Source organism: Eptatretus burgeri, chromosome 14, assembly GCF_056783735.1.
Source record: "Eptatretus burgeri isolate ZD-2024b chromosome 14, Ebu_testis_v1, whole genome shotgun sequence".
NCBI classification, from domain to species: Eukaryota; Metazoa; Chordata; class Myxini; order Myxiniformes; family Myxinidae; genus Eptatretus; species Eptatretus burgeri.
In genome coordinates, this window is record NC_140974.1 from 71,719,539 (window position 1) to 71,745,902 (window position 26,364).

At 47.1% G+C, this 26,364-nt stretch overlaps 1 protein-coding gene across 2 annotated transcripts in view; it reads right to left on the reverse strand.

The window, feature by feature from the left end:
- ACSF2 (acyl-CoA synthetase family member 2) overlaps positions 1-26,364 on the reverse strand; it is an 88,408-nt gene that overhangs the window by 35,821 nt on the left and 26,223 nt on the right. The window contains exons 3-6 of one of the 2 annotated variants that reach the window (XM_085855499.1): positions 23,279-23,374; positions 21,161-21,309; positions 16,493-16,542; positions 14,329-16,117 (exon numbers count right to left, since the gene is read on the reverse strand). In XM_085855499.1, the coding sequence (XP_085711625.1) occupies positions 14,420-16,117; positions 16,493-16,542; positions 21,161-21,309; positions 23,279-23,319 (1,938 nt within the window). In that variant the 5' untranslated portion in view covers positions 23,320-23,374 and the 3' untranslated portion in view covers positions 14,329-14,419. Of the gene's footprint in view, positions 1-383; positions 476-14,328; positions 16,118-16,492; positions 16,543-21,160; positions 21,310-23,278; positions 23,375-26,364 lie in introns of those variants that run through there. The other variant, XM_085855501.1, reaches the window with a different exon arrangement.

Consider the following 26,364-nt stretch of genomic DNA (forward strand, 5'->3'; position numbering starts at 1 on the left):
ATGAAAAAAAATTCTCATATCCACATCCGGATGTGGATCTTCACCAAAATCGAATTTGGCTTTGTCACACTCCCAACCTGTCCGCAAACTTTTGTCCAATCTGTAGATACATTTTTGAAATATCCTGCTCACAGACAAACAAACAGACAGTGAAAACACAACCTCTGTCTTCCTTCGGTGGCGGAGGTAACAATATTGAGTATGTAACGATGCAGAGCACCACCGCATGGGAGTGTAGAATAGAGTGGATCTGTGAGTGAATATCAATATTAAAGTACATCTACAGGTGGACTCTCAAACTCACTGGCACATTAACCAATTACAGTAGGGTAAATCTAATAAAATACCAAACTTAATGAAACATTAGAAAGCCGGGTGCTGACCAATATCCAGTGAAGAGATGTCATAATTGTGAATGCTGAGCGCAGACAGCATGTCGACGTACATGGTTGGGACGCCGTATATGACTGTGCACCTGTATGAAAAAAAAACAAAAACAAAACAAATATTTAGTTAAAATGTAAGACTCGTTCAAAAAGTGCACAGAAAGTATGACAATACAAATAACTTGAGATTTTTTTTGTTTCAGTACAAAAGCTCAGAGGGTTAATATTTCAGCAAGAGTGGCCTTAAAGTGGGTCTGGTTCACTCATCTCGTCCCAGTGAATCAATCTGTGGTGAAACTGTTCCATCTACCTGTATAAGAGCTTCTGTGTTTTTTTGAGAGCAAAATCTCAAAATTCGTTTTTTGTGCTTTTGGTAACTTGTAAACACCATGAACTTTTTTTTTTTAAATCACAACATATCCCAACTACTCTCAGGTATTCCAACTACACCAATAGGTGTCTGCCATAGTTTTCCTCATCTTTCAGATTGGCAGATCATCTCTTCTCTTGAGTGATTGGAAAACGGTGGTTTCAATTTTCCTGTTTTTGTGCTTCTTCTTCTTCTTCGTTCACATGCAGCACAAGGCTGCGGCGTCGCATCATCGGCTGAGGGAGTGGCTGTGCCACTGATGTGATGCCCTCTGCTGGTTTGGACAGGAATTTGTAATTTGTTCATGGTGCCAGCCATAGTTTGTCTTCCCTTTGTGAAGTACATGATGAGATCCTTAACGTCCACCAACGAATGCTGGCAGACAGGACGCCTGTTCAACATCAATCTGAGGGACAGCATACACATTGCTGAACCACCCTGCCAATGAAACACCGGGATGAAAGTTGACAGCTGGGTCGGGATCCCGTCAGCCTGTTTTTTTTGCTGACACCGCGTGCACCCTCACATATGATTCTAAAAACGCATGAGGGTTTGATGGGGGTTCCAATGTCACATGGCATGGGAAATGAAACTAAAACTGTGCTTTTTGAAATCTTTTTTTTCTCAATGTTTATGATATAATTTGCCTTGGAAACTCCAACTTCAGGAAATGTAACTCTTTCTGTCATTGGCCTTAATAAAGGGGCTTGAGAATCTGACTTCAGGATGAAACACAAGCACACTGCTCTACTTGTTGGCCTGAATGCATGCAATCTTATAAAATCATGCAAGTCAAGCAGAGATGTGCATGGTCAGTTGTTGTATGGGACATGGTGGGGACCTCATCGAAGGTGGCCTGTTACAGGATGAAGGACGGCAAAACTAGCTCAGGTGGTAGCAGATTCACCTCCGACATTGTATTCCTGGATTTGTTTCCATTTAAAGTCAAATCCAAAAAGAAAATACTGCCGAGGTCAAGCGCCAGGTTACCTATATGTCAGGTTATATGTCTATAACCATACGCTATATGTCTATACATACATACACTATATGTCAGGTTACCTCGATTTTTGTGTAGTGATGTAAAGGTGGCAATTTCAACTGAATATAGGTTGTGGACGGGAAAGATCTAAAATATATATCTTCTTCTTCTTTCGGCTGCTCCTGTTAAGGGTCGCCACAGCGGATCATCCGTATGATCCGCATTGTGATTTGGCACATGTTTTACGCCGGACACCCTTCCTGACGCAACCCTGGTCGCCTCTTACGACACAGGGATATGGTACACCTATTTTAACCGGGGTATACACCGGCCCAGTATACTGGTACTCATTTCGCCGACCTCGGAAGGATGACAGGCTGAGTCAACCCCCTGGTGTATTAATTCAGTGGCCCAACGGGGCTTGAACTCAGGACCTTTTGGATCCCAAGCCGCTGCCCTAACCACTGCGCCAACACCAGGCTCATCTAAAAAAAATATATATATATGTATATATATAATCAAAAATAGCAGGCCATTGTGTGCCCACTTCATTGCCAAATTTTCAGAAGGAGATTCAATGAAATATGCAAGTTATTACTATTAAATGGATCTGTATGTTGTCAGATTAGGTCACGGGTCACCACCACATAGATCGCGAGTGACTGGTAGCTTGTTGGCTGCTAATGAGTCGCTCGCATTAAAACGTGGAAAAAAAAAAAAATCTGCATTCACATGATCCAAAAAATTGACACATGGTATTATTTTGCAACCAGGATATTTTGCCCTTTTTTGGGACAAATCCAACCTCCGCCACCCTATGTTGCACCACCATTTTGTGGTGAGCGGTATAAATAGCTTGGAGCTTTGGTTCTGAGCGAAGCCAAGAGTGCAACACAATTGACCTTTTTTAAGTCTGTGAAATATTATTTAAATTGATAGATTAACTTAAACCTTTCCCGTCACTGTGGACGGATACTTCTGCGGGCTTTTCCCATCACTTGGGACGGGTACTCTTCCTCGTCTAATATGTAATAGGAGCTTGGTGCCTCCGTCAGCATGCCTGCGTCCGTCCCTGCGTCCGTCCCTGCGTCCCTGATTGCATGCGTCCATCAACAATTGTCCGATACACAATTGGCAGCGCAGCATAGCAATACACGTACGCACGCACACACAGAGAGTTTGTTTCCTGGCATAATACGTACCCCAGACAGTTTGATCAAACAAAGGAAGAGAGGAGGGGGGGGAAAGGAGGGGGGAGAAGGAGGGGGAGGAGGAGGAGGAGGAGGGGAGAATTTTTTATTTATTTTCATCTCCCTCTTAATGTGTTGTACGTTATTCGGAATTCAGCATCTAAAAAGTCTGTGATGAATATCTCATTCACACTCTCCCCCTCCTCGCTCCCTGAGTGTATAGCTAGGCCAGTATCTATACACCACCTAATAATTTTATTTTTCACCATCAACAACAACCGTTTTATTATATTTTTTGAATTACGCAACGATTGGTATTCCCGTGAGCGAAGTGACGGGTCTTACATTCTAGTACTTTTTAAAGGGAGAAGGATGAGGGTAGGCATCCCCCTGACTTCAACAATTTCTAAATGAAGACTTCATGACAGAGACAAAGTCGAGGCAGGATGGCATTAGATGTGTGGGTCCAAATCTCGACCCAGCTATGTACTGTCATCCTGGTGTTTCACGTGTAGGGTGAGGCATCAACGTTTGCGCCGTCCGTCAGATGGAAGTTAAGCCAGACGACCCATCTTCGAGCACTGTATGGTGGTTAATATTAAAGATCCCACGGTGTCTTTCGTGAAGTCGGCAAGTTATCGCCAGCACCCTGAACAAATTACAAATTACTCCTCTAACCTACAGGGGGCACAACATCAGCAGCAAACCCATGCCCTGAGTCACTTCTGGGAAGGCAATGGCAAACCACCCAGCATAGCACTTGCCAAGAAACTGCCTCAGCAGCACCGATGCTCCGTAACAGAGTATGGGACATCTTATCTCATCAATAGATGTCCACCATACTTGAAGATCAGGCATACTACTATGCTGTGGTCACACATTAACATATGAAGGCCTGAGTTGAATCAAGTTGGGTGTCCTCCAGGATGGACTCAAAGTGAATCTCAGCAAACATTGTGAATGAAATTGACGACCGAGTATCAAGTGTTTGTGAACCGTACATGCAGAATCCACAGGAATCCGATGACGCAGTGAACCAGTAAATGAAGAAGTGTGTTTTATATGAAAGGACAAAAAGGTCACAACATGTTGCCGAATAATTTGATGATCAGTTTAGCCATGATCCAGATTATGTGCACTGGAACACGTACATAACCTAGAAGGGCACTTTGTAGAGCGCATACCTCCGCCACTTAATGCTTGATCCATGAGAACATATCGGGCCCAATACATGTTTGATATGTCATGCTATACAGTACTATATCGTTTTTGGCCCCATCTCTCAATGGTGAAAAATCACTTTTAAAAAATCAAATAATTCTCATATCCAGATCCGGATTCGGATCTTCACCAAAATCAAATCAATTCGTCCTTGCGACACACCAAGCCTGTCCAAGTTTCGTCCGAATCCATCTCCAACTTTTTGAGACATCGTTCTATATATATATATATATATATATATATATATATATATATATATATATATATATATATATATATATATATATATATATATATATATATATATATATTGTTGTGGTTACCAAATTCGCAAACCACCATTCAGGTCCCTTAGGTGAGGCATCTCGGTAAGTGCATGTGTAGTTAGGCCCAAACCCGTTGTCTAGTGGGAATACATGTCATTTATGCGAGCTGCGACTCTTCAGGATAGCCGTTTTTCTTTTACTATCTTTATTTTGGACCACCCGCCATGATTACCACCACAACCACAACATCAACCACCAACCACAACGCCGCTTCACCACAACCGCCACGACCTTCACGTCACACCTCGCAACCGTAGCATCGCCACCGTTCTTGCCCCGCTGTGGGTACCGGTGTTGGACTCGTGCAGGGCGCACGTTGAACAGCGTGTACAAAATCACGGATTTTGTGCTTCAAAAACGGATCAAAAACGACACACGCCCACTTTTTGCCGTCCAATCGGTGAGCGAGGGCGATTTGGCCCCGCCTCCAGAAAGATCGATATATGCAAATTTGTGGATCAAAAAGCCTTCACGCCCACTTTTTCTCGGGCCAATGGGGAGCGAGGTGAAAGGTCAAAGGGAGGGGGTCAAAGGCGAAGCTACGGGGGGATAAAAGGACGGTGTTCGTCAGTCAGCAGAACGAGAAGGAGTCGGAGGGTGGAGAGTCGAGTGTGGAAGTCTGGAGCCCGAAGCCTGCAGTAGCTGGAGAAGCTGAAGAGAGTCGAACGAGGAGAGCCCAAAGAAGAGTCCAGGGTGGAGAGTCCAGAGGCGGAGAGGCGGCAGCGGCGAAGGCAGACGAGGGGGTGCTCGCGTCGGTGCCAGGAGCTGCACGCCCGAGGGAGGCCGGCAGCGCGACCTGGCCGAGGTGGAGACGCACACCAGGGATAATAAAGATCCTCTATACCCCGAGCATCAGCAACCCCCTCCTGTTTCCCCCCGCGCTGAGATAGTGCGACCAAGGGGGCCCCTTTTTCCCACCCCCTGCCAGGCACTGTCCGCGAGGCCTGCGGAGTGCGGCGCCATCGCCGCTCCGCGTCTCATCACCAGACGGGTAGGCGCGACCCGGTCTCGGCCTCAGGCCTGCCTCATTCTTGGGGGATTTCTTTTCCTTGGTTTTGGGTATGTGTTGTCGGCGCCGTCTGTGAAGTAGAATTGTATAAGTGTTGCCGTGTGCTCGGTAGTCGGTATTAGCTCTGCACTGTGTTTTCACTTTTATATTTGCTTTTTGTGTAAATGGAATTGTGTTTTCTTTTTTTGTGTGCTTTTGGTGGAATTGTATTTGTGTGCTTCCCGTGTGCCGCGAATAAATGTGCTTTATTGTTGAACTGTTCTCCCGCTTCGCTTCGTCTTTTCCCCCATTGAACCCTCATCTTGCTTCACGTAAAGGGTTGGTAGTGGGCTGAATACGCCCGATAATTAATCGAACCGTCGAGGTCGACGATAACACCGCTCGGTTATTCTGATAGTACGGAACGGGTCGCTTAAGTGGCCCGTGTCCGAAGTCGACCTGCGGCGAGGTGCGATCGCCCGGTCTACCCTCCGCGTGGGTACTTAGGTAGGTCGAATTTGGCGAGCAACCCTATCCCACGCGGGGGCTGATTGGCTCGATCGCGGTGAGACCGAAAGGTCCACCCGTGACTGGTTCCCGGCGTTAGTCCGAGAGGGTCACGACTGGATTGTCCGTCCGGTGGGCGACGTGCCGCGATTCGAGTTACGTGGCCGTTCGCACGCCGGCGGGCGCGAATACCGCAACACTGGTGTCAGGTCGTGCGATACAAATTCATCGCCCTCCTCGCGGCACTGGTATCGGAGAACAGGAAAACGGGCTGTCCTGTCTCCGGCTAAATTCACGGGAATCGGTCCAGGGGTGAGAGAAGCGACCCCCGATTCCCTCCAAATTACGAGCGCGCAAATTAACCCTTCACGAGAAGCAAGATGGCGTCTCAAGGCGAGCGGGAGCCGGGGGTATTAGAAATGTATATGTGTAATAATGTAGAGTCCATGGTCCAGGATGGAATCCCCGTGCAGGAAATGTTGATTGTGCAGGAACACGGACTCGCCCAACTGAACCCAGGGCCCGAGGTGGGTGCGGCAGCGGCCGCGGTGTATGACACCTCCCCCCCCCCTCTCCACCAAGACCCTTCCCCAACCCCTGCCGAAACGGCTCACTCAAGCGCACCCGACATAGCCCAGCTATGCGCCATGCTGGCGGCAATGACAACGAGGATGGATGCGAATACACAACAAATGAACGAAAAAATGGATGCGAATATGAAAAAAATGGATGAAAAGATGGATACAAATACAAATGAAGTGAAAACGACGATGGATGCGAATACACAACACATGAACGAGAAGATGGATACAAATACAAATGAAATGAAAAACGAAATGAACAAGCAAATAAACGGAATGGAAGCAAACATGAAGGAAGAAATGAAAAAGTTCCGGGGTGAGACGCAGAACATGGGCCGATGCCTGCAGGCGGGCATGAAGGCCGTGACAAAGGAAATAATAGTTGAGACAAGGGAGGTAAAGGGTGAAGAGTTGGCAGAGACACGGGAGATAGAAAAAATAGAGGAAAGACTGCACGGTGAGGACGGGGTAAGTGACGCACACACACACACAGAGGTAGTGGAGGATAATGGGGGTGAGCTGGCGGACTGGGTAGAGACCCAGTGCGAGCACCTGGATGGCCTCCTCCAGGAACAAGGGGAGGGAGTATGCCCCCTTGAGGCGAGTCACGACCAGGTGAGTTCGGTCGTGCTTTGCGAGGTTGAGAGGACGGGTGCTGTGGACGGGTGCACGGAGAGCTTGGGGGGTATAGAGGCCCCGGAGACCCTTGTGGGGACACGAATCCCCAGGGTGGTTGTCCCTGTGTGTGTGGTGCAAGGTGTGAGTGCGGCACCGTGTGTGGAAGCGACCCCGTGTGTGAGTGGTGTGGTGGCGATGGAGCCGGAGTACGTGCTTCCCAGCACGCCGTGTGTGGATGAGGCACCGTGTGTGAGTGTCGCCGTGTGTGTGAATGAGGCACCGCGGGTGAGTGCCTCCGCGTGTATGAGTGGGGCACGGTGTGTGGAAGAGACCGCGTGTTTGAGTGTCGCCGTGTGTATGAGTGAGGTACCGCGGGTGAGTGCCCCCGCGTGTGTGGATGAGGCACGGAGTGCGAGTGAGGCACCGCGGGTGAGTGCCCCCGCACGCGTGAGTGAACGGCCGTGTGCAAGGTCGCTGTGTGCCAGGGAGACCGTGTGTGTGAGAGAGCGGTATGTGAGGGAGATGTCGGTTGGCATGCGGGAGCACGCAGCCGCGTCTCCCGGTGTGAATGTGATGGAGTGGACTGTGTGCGTCGTAACACGCAGGTGTGCGTGGGTTGAATGGCGACGACGAAGGCGACAGAAGAAAGAAAGCCGGGTAGCGGCTGTAGCTATTTCGGAGACCGTGCCGGGTTCACCCAGCAGTGAGCACGCGGTTCGTGCTGTGCAACGCACGAGACCGCCACGTGCTCGCTTGCGAGAGTGAAGTCCCGGTCCGGAAACGCACGCGGTGGATTTGCCGATCCCGCGGACGGACAAAGTTTAGGCAGGTAAATGGATTTGGACTGGACGGGTTCTCCACGCGATCGTGTGTGTTAAGCTCCAACGGGCAAAGCGCATGTGTTCGCGTGGGGAACCCCTCGAGACGGGGGGCTTGTGTTTTTTTTTCTGCGCACGGTGACGTCATGGCTGCACGTGGGGTTGGAATCCGGCAGGAGGGGTATCTCTGCCGGATGGCACCGTCCAAGGAGGGACGAGGAACACGTGCAGCTGCATGACGTCACGGGCAGGTGCAAAGTGCGCGAGCTCTGAGTTGCCGCGCAGGTGCTGCTCATGGAAAAAAAAGAAAAGACAAGCCTCACTTTCGGGTGTACAGGATTCCTGGGCAAGGGGTGAAAGACCCCCTTACCGGGGCACAGGATGGAAACTAGTTAGGGGGAAGGGTTAGCTTAGTTAGACCGACTTCATGGGGCAGGGGTAAGTCCTCATGGAGTCCGTGGAATGGATTAGTTAGAGGGATTGTAGCCAGATTTAGGTTGGGAAATAAAATGAATTATTTGGAGACATGGACAGACTTATGAATGTGTAGCGGGGACGTAGCTTAGCTACGTAGGTTAAAAGGAACGTGCTGTAGTTTAAGGGACGACGTGGGAGCACGAGTTAGTTAGGGGATGTAGTTAGGAGGATGGCAGAGTTCAGCGGTGTGTGTGTTGAAGAGTTGTGAGGTGAGTACATGGTGAGTGAGTGAGGCCAGCGGGTCTGTGTGTGTGGAGCGAATGGGGAATGCATGGTGCGATGAGTGATTGGGGGGAGGAGTGACTTCCGCCCAAGGGACTCCGGGGTCAGTGTAGAGTGAGTTAGCTGGGTTAGTCAAATTGAAAAATGGAGGTCGTTTTGTTGTTGGTGGGAATGTAGGCTCGAGACCCATTTGGAGGGGTGCAGGAGCCCTGTTGACGGGCTTGGGAGCGTGGCTGCGAAAGGTGAGTATCGCTGAGTGGGTACCCCGGGCACCAGGCTAGTCGGCCGCGGTAGGCCAAGGGCCCATGGGGGACCGGGATAGAGTAGTGGGCACGGGTGCGCCTGCTTGGTGCGGGGGCCCGGGGCGCCATTAGCCGCGTGGGCAGTGTTGTGGGCACGGGTGACCCTCGGAAAGGGGCCCGGGAGGCCGGCCTGCCACGTGTGCGTTTCAGGGGAGGTGCCATGGGGGGCACTCCCCGGTGTTAGGGAGCTGGTAGGCTCGGAGGCAGTGTAGTGCCCGGGGGTGCCATAGCGGGAGATTCGGCAGAGGGTCGTGCCTGCCAAAGGGAGCCACGTGTCCCAGCCAGGAGACCGTGTGAGGGCACGGAGAGAAAATTGGGGGGCGAGGCCCGAAATTGTAAGGACACCAACACAGGCGACGGGAATCTGGGTTGTTAGAACCAATAGTTTAAGCGAGAGGTGCTTGTTGAAAGCCCCGGGGTAGTTTAACAGTTCAATGGTTAGGGTAGATTAGGAGATGTACCCCTCCGCACCATCCATCCCCTCGCTGTCGTTGTGGGCCGCTGGACCCACTTTGGGTTAGATCGCCGAACTCTGGGGAGGCCATTCTGAGGCTTGAGTTGGGCCTCGACACAGGACGTTAGCTCTCCCTTATTCCCCTCCGGGAAGGGAACGTAGGGGTTGGGAGTAGGCTAGGTGACAGGATAGGTTAGCCGAACAAGGACGATAAAGGGGGTTAGGGGACGATTTATAGTGGGAAAATAAAAGTAAAAAATAAATAAAAAAATAAGTTGGGGCTAAATTGGGGTTTGACAAAATAAGGGAGTGGGTATAGACAGTGACAGGCAAAGGCGATAGGTGGGAGTGAGACAGGTGGGTAGGTCCGAGCCCGCCTTCCAAGTGGCCAGCACCACCGCACTCCCTCCACCAACTTCCACTGACGGCAAAAGCTGGCCAGCTTCATCTGCTGGCTGTGTTACTGCAAGGCCTGTGCCGGCCCACTTCATCTGCCGGCTGGCTGTTTTTCTTCAAGGCCTGTGCCGGCCCACTTCATCGGCAGCTGTTGTTTTGCTGCAAGGCCTGTGCCATCGGCTGGCCGTGTTTGCTTCAAGGCCTGTGCCGGCCAGTTCATCTGCCCGCTATGTTTGCCTGCAGCGGCCTTCTTCTGCGGGCTGTGTTTGCCTGCTGCCTTTGCCATGCCATGCCCACTGCCCACGTTCACCAGCCCGTTCAATTTTTGCTTTGCCCCCCCCTGTTCATTGCCATGTGCGCCAGGATCGTAAAAGCAACAGTTTGCAAGCTGCGAGAACTGCCCCGTTGGCAGCTACAACACGGGCCTGCAGTGGCGGCCCGTGCACCGTGTTTGTGTTCATCCATCCATTCGTTGTGCTCATTGCGTGTGCCACTTGAGCTGGCACGGAGACTACGTTTGTGCAGCCCATGCACCGTTGTGGTTCACTGCGTTCAGTTCAAAAAGGGAAGGCCTTGGACTGCGTGTGAGCAGCCAGCCACGTTCCCTGTCACCTGCATTGTTTGAGCCAGAGACTGCATGCGGGCAGCCTGGCTCCCTGCTAACTGCTTTCTTTTTGCAGAGTTCAATGATCCTGGGCCATGGTTTAGTGTAAAATTTGTAAGTTAAGGTTAAGATGTACTGTACATATGAGTGCGCCCCCGGCATGTATGTCTTAGCGCCGGCAATTTTATTTAAGTCGTCCGTGTGAGTGAGTTTGTTTAGATAGTTACGCAGCCCTCAGGTTATTTATTTTGGGGACACGAATACCATGAATGTCGCACTCAGGGATCCGTAGGTAAAATGTACTAGGGGAAAACTACACATGATGGCACACGAAAATTTGACGACTCGGGACGAGTCTGTAAAAAGGGGAGGGGGTAGTGTTGTGGTTACCAAATTCGCAAACCACCATTCAGGTCCCTTAGGTGAGGTATCTCGGTAAGTGCATGTGTACTTAGGCCCAAACCCGTTGTCTAGTGGGAATACATGTCATTTATGCGAGCTGCGACTCTTCAGGATAGCCGTTTTTCTTTTACTATCTTTATTTTGGACCACCCGCCATGATTACCACCACAACCACAACATCAACCACCAACCACAACGCCGCTTCACCACAACCGCCACGACCTTCACGTCACACCTCGCAACCGTAGCATTGCCACCGTTCTTGCCCCGCTGTGGGTACCGGTGTTGGACTCGTGCAGGGCGCACGTTGAACAGCGTGTACAAAATCACGGATTTTGTGCTTCAACAACGGATCAAAAACGACACACGCCCACTTTTTGCCGTCCAATCGGTGAGCGAGGGGCGATTTGGCCCCGCCTCCAGAACGATCGATATATGCAAATTTGTGGATCAAAAAAGCCTTCACGCCCACTTTTTCTCGGGCCAATGGGGAGCGAGGTGAAAGGTCAAAGGGAGGGGGTCAAAGGCGAAGCTACGGGGGGATAAAAGGACGGTGTTCGTCAGTCAGCAGAACGAGAAGGAGTCGGAGGGTGGAGAGTCGAGTGTGGAAGTCTGGAGCCCGAAGCCTGCAGTAGCTGGAGAAGTTGAAGAGAGTCGAACGAGGAGAGCCCAAAGAAGAGTCCAGGGTGGAGAGTCCAGAGGCGGAGAGGCGGCAGCGGCGAAGGCAGACGAGGGGGTGCTCGCGTCGGTGCCAGGAGCTGCACGCCCGAGGGAGGCCGGCAGCGCGACCTGGCCGAGGTGGAGACGCACACCAGGGATAATAAAGATCCTCTATACCCCGAGCATCAGCAACCCCCTCCTGTTTCCCCCCGCGCTGAGATAGTGCGACCAAGGGGACCCCTTTTTCGCACACCCTGCCAGGCACTGTCCGCGAGGCCCGCGGAGTGCGGCGCCATCGCCGCTCCGCGTCTCATCACCAGACAGGTAGGCGCGACCCGGTCTCGGCCTCAGGCCTGCCTCATTCTTGGGGGATTTCTTTTCCTTGGTTTTGGGTATGTGTTGTGGGCGCCGTCTGTGAAGTAGAATTGTATAAGTGTTGCCGTGTGCTCGGTAGTCGGTATTAGCTCTGCACTGTGTTTTCACTTTTATATTTGCTTTTTGTGTAAATGGAATTGTGTTTTCTTTTTTTGTGTGCTTTTGGTGGAATTGTATTTGTGTGCTTCCCGTGTGCCGCGAATAAATGTGCTTTATTGTTGAACTGTTCTCCCGCTTCGCTTCGTCTTTTCCCCCATTGAACCCTCATCTTGCTTCACGTAAAGGGTTGGTAGTGGGCTGAATACGCCCGATAATTAATCGAACCGTCGAGGTCGACGATAACACCGCTCGGTTATTCTGATAGTACGGAACGGGTCGCTTAAGTGGCCCGTGTCCGAAGTCGACCTGCGGCGAGGTGCGATCGCCCGGTCTACCCTCCGCGTGGGTACTTAGGTAGGTCGAATTTGGCGAGCAACCCTATCCCACGCGGGGGCTGATTGGCTCGATCGCGGTGAGACCGAAAGGTCCACCCGTGACTGGTTCCCGGCGTTAGTCCGAGAGGGTCACGACTGGATTGTCCGTCCGGTGGGCGACGTGCCGCGATTCGAGTTACGTGGCCGTTCGCACGCCGGCGGGCGCGAATACCGCAACAATATATATATATATATATATATATATATATATATATATATATATATATATATATATATATATATCAATTTCGCCCCATCTCTCAAGGGTGAAGAATCACCTTTTTTCTTTTTTAAATTCTAGTCGTCGGATCTGGATCTGAATCTTCACCAAAACCGAATCAATCAAATCAAAACCGAAAACAAAAAGATTTTTTTTTAATGATTTTTCAAAAATTTCAAAGTCCCGTTGCTCGGCAACGGTGGTGTCCATAGCAACGGTTTTCATTTGCACACAACTAGGTCATGGTATGAACCTACCAAGCAAGTTTCATCGAAATCGCCATTGTATTAACGGAGCACTGGACCGAACAGAGGGACAGACAGACAGACAAACATATCGACGGAAATACTGATAATAAGGGTAGTAGTGGGGCAACTTCGCATAACAATTGTGCATTTTGTGAGGAAAGCACCAAATTTGGTACACTAAGAGCCTAACATATTATGAACAGATTTGAATATTGGTCCATCTCAAATTTTTTGATGGCAGTGGAAAATGGCTGCCACAGCCATCAGCGGCTGAATTTGAGATGGCCCAATATCCAAATCTGTTCATAATACGATAGGCTACTAGTGTGCCAAATTTGGTGCTTTCCTCACAAAATGCACAATTGTTATGCTATATTTATCTAAGTTGCCCCACTATAGATCAAATAAGGGTAAATCAAAAAAAAAAAATTTTTTTTTTTCGACTGGATCGACTACCCAACAAAACAGACGAACAGACAGACAGCAAGGGGTGAAAACAACCTCCTTCCACCTTCAGTGGCAGAGGTAATAAAGCTTATTGAAGGTTTATTTTATTCGAGTATCCAGGGATAGCAACTGGACTCTGCATATTGAAGCTTACTCTGTAAATTTTCCTTTCCGAATAGTCTATGACCACATCAATTTTACTAAGTATGGACCCACAAAGTGTCAACGTAAAGCCGAGATGAAGTGTCTGAAAGAAACGGCACGACGGATCACATGCATGAACCAAGACTAAATGCCGAAGGTAAAGCTTTGCTGTACGATGCCCAGCTAGTTAGCATACACAGACAGACTCACCTAACCATGTTCTGGAGCCGTTACCAAGACCATCTTTATGGTGATGGACCCCCCCAGATTACAGCTCCTAAGTTGTCACTCTTAATCAAACAAATTTTAGCCCGAGTTCGCTCGATCAGACGATGATGAGTGGCTGCCATCGTTCAGCATTATCAACAGAGAAACAGGTTGTCATTTCATTGCAATCGGACCAACCCGAAGCATATTTATGACAGTTATGTTCAATGTTTACATTCTGTCGAATCAACAGAACAAGAACGGACGAAGAACAAAATTATCGGAGGGCCTTATATTATCCTTTGTCCAAGTTTCCTTGCGTTTCCTCCAAGCCCTCTGACCCCGAGAAGAAGCTGCATGGGATTGTGGGTCCTTTTCACGGATCCCTGGACCAGGTGGGGCCCGTTTGCCGAGCCTGCAAGCCAAGGAAGTAGCTGTTGAGGACCCTGGGAATAGTTGGGATCTTTTTCACGGACCCCCGCCCCACAATGTCCCCCTGGCACCGACGATGGAGAAAGTCCCCATCTCCTTGTGGATTTAAATTTGTGACATGATTTATCCAGTCAACAGCATGGTTCGTATTATAACACTGAACAACAAAAATTTTTTACTGGAGATATGTAAAGTGATTAAGACTAATTTGGGTACGCTGATTTCAAAAATCATAACCGTTTTGCTGTATCACGTCAGGATTTTCAGGAACAGAAATATTCCCATTGCCTAGAAGTCAGGATTTCAATGAAATTTACAAAAATTCATTTATTCATTTATTTCATCATGAATGCTTCAAAATTATAGAAATTACAGAAAAACTCCACTAGAATGTAATTTAAAATGCTTTAGGCATTTGGCTTTGCGTTTGTGCTGCTCTGTGTCAGTTTCACGATGCAGGAACCAGCAGAAATCGCCCATCATGTTCGGGTTGTGCCGCCCTTGGTAACGCGTCTCCATGAGTGAAATCTCTTGGTGGAATCGCTCGCCGTGCTCGTCCGAGACTGCTCCCAAGTTGTCAGGGAAGAAGTTCAGGTGCTGGTGTAGGAAATGGATTTTCAGGGACATCCTGGAGCCAAGTTTCCTGAAGGACTCCAGCAGCTGCTGCACTATTTCTTCATAGTTGTCCGCGCGCTCGTTCCCCAAGAAGTTGTCCGTCACAGCTTTGAAGCTCCTCCACGCTGCCAGCTCTTTGGGGTTTAGAGTTGTCGGAAAAGTTTCGTCCTTCATAATCATCTGTCGGATTTGCGGTCCAACAAAGACACCAGCCTTGATCTTGGCCTCCGACAAGGTGTTGCCAAACTTTTCCTTGAGGTATAAAAACCCACGCCCATTCAGATCCATTGCCCGTACAAAACTTTTCATCAAGCCGAGCTTTATGTGGAGTGGTGGAAGGAAAACCTTGGCTGGGTCGACAAGGGCGACATGCTTCACGTTGTGTCGACCAGGTACATGCTCTTTTCGCTCTTCCCAATCTTTCTTCGTCCAGTGATTCTTGTCGTCTCTGCTATCCCAGAGACAAAGGAAGCACATGTATTTCGTGTAGCCTGACTGCAGCCCTAACAACAGCGCCACCACTTTCAAGTCTCCGCAGATGTGCCAGTTGAAGTCATTGTACTTGATGGAATCAAGCAGCTGCCGCATAGTCTCATAGGTCTCTGTCATGCCGAACGCGTGAGCCAGTGGGACTGATGGTTTCTCGTTGCCATTGTGGAGCAAAACAGCCTTCAAGCTGTTCTTCCCCGAGTCGATGAAGAGGCGCCAGTCTGCAGGATCGTGATCACACCCAAGTTCTTTCAACAGACCGTTGATGTCACTGCAGAATGTCATCGTGTCTTCCATCTCAAAGAACTCAGCCATGTCTCTGTGACGTGCTCTGAACAAGGATATCTTGGTGTTAGGTTCAAGTAGATTCCACTGCTGCAGCCTTGATCCAAGCAGCTCTGCCTTCGCCTTTGACAGCGAGAGATCTCTTACAAGATCATTTAAGTCTCCCTGGTTCAGAAGGTGTGATTCTTGAGTGTCGGGTTCAAAAGGTTCATCATCACCATCCTCTTCACCACTGCTTACAGCTATGTTCTGATCAGCTGGAGGTGTTGGAACAGGGTTCTCGTCATCATGAGGCACAGGTTTACGAGCAGAGATGCAGTCAGCGTACTTGATGTGACCTTTATTCTTCTTGTTGAAGCCGGCGATGCTTGTGCAGCAGAAATAACAATCATCATGATGATTCTGCGGCTCACGCCATATCATGGGCACCGCAAATGGCATGCTCGCGCGCTTGCCCACCAACCACTGAGTCAAGGTTGTGTGACAGCTTGTGTAGCAGATGTGTGGTGCCCAGCTCTGTTCTTGGTCCCCCACCTTACACCCGAAGTAGTGAAAGTAGGCGGCCTTCATTTTCACTGCTGTAGATATACTTCGCTGTTGATCTTTTTTGGTATACCGACCACAGACATAACAGAAGTTGTCAGGATGATTGGTACAGGAACGCCTACTCATCTTTATCTGAAAGAAAGAAATATAACACAAGTAAACAACAATTGTACGAAATAGACATGTTAAAGACATATGTAAATTTCATTGAAATCCTGACTTCTAGGCAATGGGAATATTTCTGTTCCTGAAAATCCTGACGTGATACAGCAAAACGGTTATGATTTTTGAAATCAGCGTACCCAAATTAGTCTTAATCACTTTACACATCTCCAGTAAAAAAAAAATTTTGAAATTTGTTGTTCAGTGTAATTGGCGTGTTTGTCAGCACGAGACAGAAAGCCTTTTTTTTTTCTTCCGGATTTTAAAACACCGTGATAGAAACAATAGGTGTGAAACAATCAACAACTAGTGAAAAAAAAACAAACAAAAAACCACACGACTAACTTGTGCATCACGATGCTTGTGATGGATTTGTATGTCCTCACAACAGGAAGCTGATGCAAACAAAAAGAGAAAGAAAGGAAGATCGCAACAAACCATGAACAGCATAATTTACAAAACAATGCAATCGTTTTCACTCTCGATTCAAAAGTCAAATTATTTCTCAAAGAACCAAACTCAGTGGTGTTAGAGCATCTGCTCCGAGTCTGGGAGGTCGGTGGTTCAAACCCAGGCCAAGTCATACCAAAGACTTTAAAATGGTACGTGCTGCTTCCTTGCTTGATACGCAGCAATTTATAAGAGATATAGCACGGCCAAACGGCCAATAGTTAGTGATGATAGTGCAGGCTTTGATGGACCGAATGACCTCATCCTGCAGTCAAAATTCCTTTACTTGGAAGAGAACTCGTATTGTTATTATTGTTGCTGGTGTGGATCGGCGCACCTCACCGCACGTCGCTGCAAAGACATAGGCACCTTTGACCATGCCTGCTTTCTCTGGGAGTGAGGACCTAAAATTTGGAAGTTTAATCAGTAGGGGGTTACTGGAAGAACGCGTGCATGCTTGAGATGCTGGGGAAGGTTAGAGAACAGAGAGAGAGAGAGAGAGAGAGAGAGAGAGAGAGAGAGAGAGAGAGAGAGAGAGAGAGAGAGAGAGAGAGAGAGAGAGAGAGAGAGAGCGCAGAAGGAGCAATGTTGGCGAATAGATGGTGGAAAACAGACATCACCGACCTGCCTGCGGTGTGAGAGCAACAGACCTTGTGTCTCGGCCATCACGGGAGATTCCAATAATTTTTAAGAGCTTTACATTCTACAGAATCAAAGTGTGGCAGGCGTGATGCTGGCGCACCAGCCCATAATGAAGACCATTACTGCATTGAGCGACGCACAAAGGCCTTGTAGACTAGGAGTACTTCTGATTTTCCAAGGAAAGTCTTGGATTGATGGAGGATGCATAGTCTGAGGCTGGATATTGAAGCCAGCTTTGCGATGTGGTCAGCCCAGGAAAGGTCATGGCTGATGGTGAGGCCTAGAAGTTCAAGAGACTGAATCTCTTCCAGAGAGAGATCCATCCTGAATCTGGATGACAGAGGAATTAGACAGGTGGGTTTGTTTTCCAATCATTCTAGAACGATAGGTTGAGACCTGTTTTTTTTTGGAACTCACCCCAAACAAGGCATAATGCCACTCAAGCTCAGGTTGCATAAAAATAAGGATAAAGCAAAACAAAATAAAAGAAAGAGAAAAATAACTAAAAACATCCAAGACACAGGAACTTGCAGAAGTCATGTGGTCGTATGGCAGCTTAGCTGCTGGGGTAGCGATCATTTCTTGAAGCGCGACTGTGTCGCTGATACAGTGCCCCTCTACCAGTACACACACTGGAACTGGTACTCATTTCACCGACCTCGGAAGGATGACGGGCTGAGTCAACCCCCTGGTGTATATTAATTCAGCGGCCGCCAGAACTTGAACTCAGGACCCTGGGATCGCAAGCCGCCACCCTAACCACTGAACCAACACCAGGGTAGAAGTCACGTGAAATGCGATGTCACCTCAAAGATGTACGAAGTATGAATCGACATTCCTCTTAAAGCTGGGAAAATCGGAGGATAATGGAAAGCACGTTACAGGGAGTGAATTCCAAAGCGAGACAGCATGAGGGATAAAACTATCGGCATAACCTATCATTCTACACTTTGGATCAGCTATAAAGCATGGGTGTGCAGAGGTGGCAAACAGAGTCTTGCCTCCAAACACTCGTACAAGAGGAACCCTCAAACTTTCTAACCCAGTTAGAAAGTCCAGTAGAACATTAGCCATGAAAATATCTGGAGAACAAACAGAGTGGCAACTGACTTATGGTGAGAGAGTGGTTGAAGAGTTGAACCAATCTCTGCACCAACCAGGTTAACGATGCGTTTCAGGAGTCTATCTCGTAAAGATGAGTGACAGGTTGGTGCTCCAGCCCAAATGGGGCAACAGTTCTCCATGAGGAGAATGCAGTTGTCTCATGCAGGTACAAAAAAGCATCAGGAGGTAAATACCTCTGCACTCGATAGACGACCAACTCGCTTGGAAGCATTCTTAGCAATACCAGAAATGTACTTATCTAAATGGAGGTTAGAGGAGATGTCCAGACCAAGAAGCTGAAGGTCAGATGATTATGTTAAGTTTGAAGACCCCATGTGCACAGAATGGAAAGACCTGTTTCTGGAGCGAAACATGGACAACAATTTAGTTTTCATTGCATTGAAGGTTACCAGCCAGTCATGACCCCACTTCAACACATTCTCCAAGTCATTGAGCAGAGACACTCCAACCTCAATACGAGTAGTGTTGAGTGAATCAGCAGATGTACAGTAAAGTGAGGAGTCATCAGCATACATGGAGAGCCAAGTACAGAAAATTATCAAGAAGATCATTGGTATAAACAAGCAATAGAGCGCGACCAAGGACAGAACTCTGTGGAACATCAGAATTGATGGAGCAAGTAGGAGAAGATTGACCCTCAAGTGCCACCTTCATCTTGCAATTTGTAAGGAAAGGTGAAATGATTGAATGTATCACTCCAGATACATCATATGACTGAAGCTTGTGGAGCAGACCCTTGTGCCACACTTTATCAAAGGCGTTTGAGATATCCAAAGCAATGAATCGAGCTTCACCCTTGAGCTCCAATGCCCTGTTAAAATGATTTGTAATTGAGGATAGCAGATCACCGGTAGAGCGAGAATGGCCAAAGCCATACAGACAGACAGTGAGAAGTTCATTGTCCTGCAGATGGCCGAGTTGTTGTTCATTGATGAAGCATTCAAATACCTTACTGATTACAGGAAGCAGGCTGATGGGGCAATGGTTACTTCACTCACAATGCTCACCAGCACAGTGAGGAACTCCAGCCTCCACTGGCAGAGGAGAGAAGAGAATAGGGTTGCATTAATGGCAAAGTGTTGGCTCCATGAGTGGAGGAAGTCATAAATGCAGGAATGAAGGCGGCCTTCTATGCGGCAAGCAAAGCAGGAGCCAGACTGCGTTGAATAACCGAGATGTTTTCGTAACATATTTAGTTCTTATTGTTACCCTCGCCGAAGGAGAGGGTATTGCATTCGAGTCCATTTGTTTGTTTCTCTGCACAGAACTTTAGTCTTTTTCTCCGCAACCACTTGTCAGATCGAGACAAAATTTTCATCATCGGAGCGACTACTCGTGTAGAATGCTTTATTTGACAAGTGTAATGTCATAGGGTCACGTGACGTGGCAGCCATGTAGGAAAAATGGAAAAAATAAAAAAAACTTTGGACCTCTATCTCTGAAACCGCACCAAGGAAAAAAATTGAAACTTGGCACATGACAAGTACTCACCATGGAGAATGAGTGCGATTTTTTTTAATGACGTCATAGGAGCCTTCGTTATGTCATAATTGCATATCGAGAATGCAATATCTGATCAGTATGAAAAATTTTGAGGGTCACCGAGAGATAAAAATTTGATGAAGTCATCGGTCACATTTCAAAAAACAAATAAAAAAAATTTTTTTTCTTAAACCTTCAAAAATCTTCTCCTCAGGGCTGAACAGATCGAAGTTAAACTTTACATGTATGACCGCCTATCCATGAGGAACAAAAGGTTCACACATATGACGTCAGAGGTCACATGCTTTGGCAGCCATATTGGATTTATCCTAAACATTATAAAAAAATCTTCTTCTCCAGAACAGCTGGACAAATCGAGGGGAAACTTCACACAAATGTTTCCTAAGCCTTGGGGGGTACTGTACAAGTTTGTTAAGGAATAATTGATTGGTCACATTGTTTGGCAGCCATATTGGATTGAAGAAAAATATTGTGTTTTCTCTGGAACTGCCTCATCAATCGAAGTGAAACTTCACAATTATGATCTAGTAATGATGGGGAATACGTTTTAAATTTCAACTTGATCGGACACATGGTCTGGCAGCCAGAATTTTTATTTTTTTTCTTTTGGAATAAGGCTCACTTGGCTGTGCCTGGGTGGGTTTGAGGGTAGAGGAGTAGCAGCTGAAATGTGAATCCTCTCCAGGTTCCTCATGATGACTTCATCTTTGCTTTTTGCTTGTTTGGGTTCCTTCTGATGACTCCAATGCAGGACTGTACCGATTTGGTCTTACATTTGATTTGAATTGAATTAATTTTAATCTCATTCCGAATTCAATTAAATAATAATTTTAAAAAACGTCAAGGGTCAGGGTCAAGAGTCCGATCAAAGCGGGACGTATTGGTACCCGGTCATCACTGACAGCAGTTATAAAGTTGCAGTGCTAATTATGTCTCATTAATTACGTAACACCAGGACACAAACACCGCACAAAACTACAAAAACACGACAGAAAACAAGTCCTGGCGATGGCCTGCAATCTCCGATTTCTCTTTTTCTTGTTCATGTCATGGTATTGTTCGAGTAAATCAAATTGATCTCACCGACTAATCCCCAATGGAATCACTTCCACATCTGATATGCATGTATTGATGGCAAGATACATAGAAATATGAATGCTTCCCAGTCACCTTCGTGAGACTGTCGATTTGGGAAAGAATCACAACCACATCGATATTCTACAGCAGAGATAAGTATGTTAACGAAACTTTCCTTAAACTGTGCTGTCAAGAACAGCAGTACGAGTGATTTACCTCTCTTTCTGCACAGCATTGAGAGCAGAGCTTGCATCAAACCCAGGAGAAGGGAAGAAGAGGGTAACTCCGTGGATAATGGCAACCAAGGTACCACCAACACAACCAAAGCAATGGTACAAAGGAACTGGAATGCAGATTCGGGTTTCCTACAAGCGGGCAATGCAGTGGAAGTGCAAACTTGGAATGAGCCAGATGTAGCTTCATGACATACAGTCATATAAATATGCAGGTGTGATGAAGGAGGTGGATATTAATGAAAAATAACTATTGTTTTAAAACTTTTAAAACGATTAAAATAATTCTGTAATCAATGTTTAGATCGAAAAGACCATAAATATATATATATATATATATATATATATATATATATATATATATATATATATATATATATATACATATATATATACACACACAGTGGGGAGAACAAGTATTTGATACACTGCCGATTTTTCAGGTTTTCCCACTTACAAAGCACGTAGAGGTCTGTAATTTTTATCAGAGGTACACTTCAACTGTGAAAGACGGAATCTAAAACAAAAATTCTGAAAATCACATTGTATCATTTTAAAATAATTAATTTGCATTTTATTGCATGAAATAAGTATTTGATATATCAGAAAAACAGAACTTAATATTTGGTACAGAAACCTTTGTTTACAATGACAGAGATCAGACGTTTCCTATAGTTCTTAACCAGGTTTGCACAGACTGCAACAGGAATTTTGGCCCACTCCTCCATACAGATCTTCTCCAGATCCTTCAGGTTTCAGGGCTGTCGCTGGGCAACACACACTTTCAGCTCCCTCCAAAGATTTTCTATTTGGTTCAGGTCTGGAGACTGGTGAGGCCACTCCAGGACCTTGAGATGCTTCTTACGGAGCCACTCCTTAGTTGCCCTGGCTGTGTGTTTCGGGTCGTTGTCATGCTGGAAGACCCAGCCACGCCCCATCTTCAATGCTCTTATTGAGGGAAGGAGGTTGTTGGCCAAGATCTCACGATACATGGCCCCATCCATCCTCCCCTCAATACGGTGCAGTTGTCCTGTCCCCTTTGCAGAAAAGCATCCCCAAAGAATGATGTATCCACCTCCATGCTTCACAGTTGGGATGTTGTTCTTGGGGTTGTACTCATCCTTCTTCCTCCAAACACGGTGAGTGGAGTTTAAACCAAAAAGCTCTATTTTGGTCTCATCAGACCACATGACCTTCTCCCATTCCTCCTCTGGATCATCCAGATGGTCATTGGCAAACTTCAGACGGGCCTGGACATGCGCTGGCTTGAGCAGAGGGACCTTGCGTGCGCTGCAGGATTTTTATCCATGACGGCATAGTGTGTTACTTATGGTTTTCTTTGATACTGTGGTCCCAGCTCTCTTCAGGTCATTGACCAGGTCCTGCCGTGTAGTTCTGGGCTGATCCCTCACCTTTCTCATGATCATTGAGGCTCCACGAGGTGAGATCTTGCATGGAGCCCCAGACCGAGGGAGATTGACTGTTATCTTGAACTTCTTCCATTTTCTAATAATTGCGCCAACAGTTGTTGCCTTCTCACCAAGCTGCTTGCCTATTGTCCTGTAGACCATCCCAGTCTTGTGCAAGTCTACAATTTTGTCCCTGATGTCCTTAGACAGCTCTCTGGTCTTGCCCATTGTGGAGAGGTTGGAGTCTGATTGAGTGTGGACAGCTGTCTTTTATGCAGATAACGAGTTCAAACATGTGCGGTTAATACAGGTAATGAGTGGAGAATGGGAGGGCTTCTTAAAGACAAAACCAACAGGTCTGTGAGAGCCGGAATTCTTACTGGTTGGTAGGTGATCAAATACTTATTTCATGCAAATTAATTATTTAAAAATCATACAATGTGATTTTCAGGATTTTTGTTTTAGATTCCATCTTTCACAGTTGAAGTGTACCTATGATAAAAATTACAGACCTCTACGTGCTTTGTAAGTGGGAAAACCTGCAAAATCGGCAGTGTATCAAATTTCTCCCCACTGTATATATTTTTTTAGTTCATCATACAAAAACATTTCTCGCACATACCCTCTCGTGACAAATTCAGTTGATCGAAGTGATCAATTTGATGATTCTGTGGTTAATACAGGAAGCATACCCGCCAGTGGAACCCCATGCGGAGGCCGAGCAAGTGAGCATTGTTGACAATGTTGTGGTGGGTCAGCACAGCTGCTTTGGGCTGCCCGGTTGTTCCCTACAAAAACAAATAAAAATGCATGAAAATATAAAGGCCATGAGTGGATATATTCTTCTTCTTCTTGCATATGGCAGCTTGGCTGATGGATAGCTATCATTTTGTTGGGGTGCCACTATGCTGCTGATGCTGTGCCCCAATTACCAGTACACTGGTTCTCATTTCACCGACCCCAGAAGGTTGACAGGCCGAGTCAACCCCACGCAGTGTCAATTCAGCGGCCAACAGGGCTCAAACTCAGGACCCTACGATCCCAAGCCAGCCACCCTAACCACGAAGCCATCACCAAGCAATGAGTGGAAATGATGACAAGGCAAGTTAACCACTATTTACTTTGAACATCAAGTACGTACAAGAGGTATCTAATTTTACTGCACATGCTTTTTCAACACCATTACTTAATTGTTACCTTCGCATTCTGCGAAAGGTTATGTTTTGGTCGGCGTGGATTTATTTATTTATTTATTTATTTATTTATTTATTTATTTATTTATTCGTATAACTCAAAAAGTATGAAACCGAATTGCATGAAATTTGGTGGGATGATTGGTTATTAGCCAGGAAGCATTCGATTAGATTTTGGGATCGTTCGGGTCAAAGGTCAAGGTCAAGGTCACGAAAAGGTCAAAATCGTCTTTTTACGATAACACGGTCAATTTTAATTCAATTTGCATGCAACTAACGCCAAAATGTTCAGAATTCAACGCCTCATCTTGTGATATGCAATATGACACAATGACGCCCATACTCTTGTTACCGGTTAGGGGTCAAAGGTCAGGGGGGTCACGACCTTGAAAAATATGCGGTTTTTGTCATAACGCGGTCAATTCTTGTCCGCTTTACATGAACCCAGCACCAAAATGTTCAGAATTTAATGCCCAATCTTGTGACACAATGACGTCATAACACATGTCACCGGTTGGGGTAAAATGTCGGGGGGGGTCACGCCCTTGAAAAATATGCGGTTTTCTGCATAACTCAGTCAATTCTTGTTCGATTTGCATGAAACCAGCATCAAACGAGATTACCTTCTCTTGTTGAAACGTTGTATTCACCGAGCTTGCGAGTGAAGACTCGCCAAAATGACGTGAGTTGATTGTTGTTTTGTCCGTAGCCCCCGAAAGTCGGGGGGGGGTCATGACATTATAGATATGTGGTTTGTGTCATAAGACCATTCATATGAAACCAGTTCCCCACACTCATACCAAGAACAAAAAAAGTAGTGGTGGCGAAGGTATGCGCTCTATGAGTGCCCGTTCTAGTTTTTCTACTGTTTTTTTCGACAGGGTCTTAGGCTCATGTAAGACCTGTCTCACACCCTCACACCCACAGACAGCAGACACACACAGCCGTTGACGTTGGGGGAAGTAATTTCCGAAAACACCCCACTTGCTGGCGGTGCCATTTATTGGCGGCAATTTTCTCTCGGATATTCCAGGCTCTTGTCCAAATGCACCAGACTGACTCCAATAATCCAAAACTCTCCTCAGATGCAGTGCCTTGAAAGCCAGCTCTCCACATTGCTGTACACTGTACAGGTTATTCCAGCAAAACAGCTGATTCAAGATAGCCCCCTTTAGCATCAAATGCAGAGGCACAACCTCACCACACAGGAGGGGGGGGGGGGTTCCTTGTGCTCGGTCCCCAAAAGATTTTGGACCATCACATCACTCTCACCCTCCCCAATCTTGTAAACCTGACATCATAAGAATGCCTGGAGTGGGGAGATACTCGGAATCGTATCCGATAAAGTCCTTTTGAGGAACCATTTTGTGCAGATGCCAGAAAAGAAAGAATGGAATTTCCCCGATTTTAAGTCTAATTTCCAGTCACCGCATGGTATGGAAATAGATACCCCGGTGACGACCTCACCGCTCCGGATTTGCCGCGCAGCCTGTTCGATAGCTCGATTGGATATTTCTCGATTCCAGATTCGTCGCACGACATTCCCGAAATCCCGTTTGCCTTTCCAGCCCACAGAATATTCGAGCAGTCCATCCGAGACATGAAGGCCCATCTCTCCCATCCTGTAACCCTTCCACTCCACACCTGCACCTCCCCAGTCCAGACAAGCACTCAGCCCCTACATTTTGGTGAGTGTCCCTGTAAATGTTCGTTTAACCGTCGATTGGTTATTTTTTTGATTCGTTTAATATTTCTCTCCAATATGTCATTAAGGCCTAAGTCACATTTGCTCTACCGCGAGGATACGGCGGCCATACACCCTCTGAATTGACAGAAATGTGCGGTGGCCGCAGAGTTTCTGCGGTGGCCTCAGGGTGGCCCTATGCCGTTTGGCTATATTTTACAGGCCATAGGGGTCGCCATGGAATTATAGCGCAGAGTTATAACTTTTTTCATTTCTACGTTCGCCGTAGCAATTCGACAAGCCGAAACAAAAGAACTGTTAAAAAAAAAAAAAAAAATAACCCACTCGTAACCGTCCGTCTGACCGCACGTTTGCCTTCGGGCCCCCCTGCGGTCCCCTTGCGGTCGCCTTGCGGGCACCTTGCGTCTGCCTTGAAAATTATATGGCCGCCGCAGGAACGCCCTAAGGTCACCGTGCGACATCAAATCAAAGACCGTACGGCACCCCCACGTTTTCGGTCTCCACAATTTATAAATACGCCGTGCGGCTCCCCGAAAGATAAAAACATATGTGACTGCTACATTGTGTGACCGTGGAAATACTGCGGCCGCCGTATAATTGCTAGTGGCCGTAGATTTTGGAGACCCCACGGCCGCCGTGGAAAATGTGACTTCGGCCTCAGTGAGGTTAAGTTTACGCGTTTGTGACCGAAAATGTGTCCTGGGAATGCATCCCCCTCCACTTACCCCCAATAGCACTACCTCTATGGGAATATCTTGTCTGCTTAACGTCGTACTTTCTCGGAACGCATCCACGATGTTAAGTAGAAACTTGCTGTGGTGTCTTTTAAATTAAGAACTATATAATTTATTGAAGAAAATGTCACACTTTGCAATTTTTT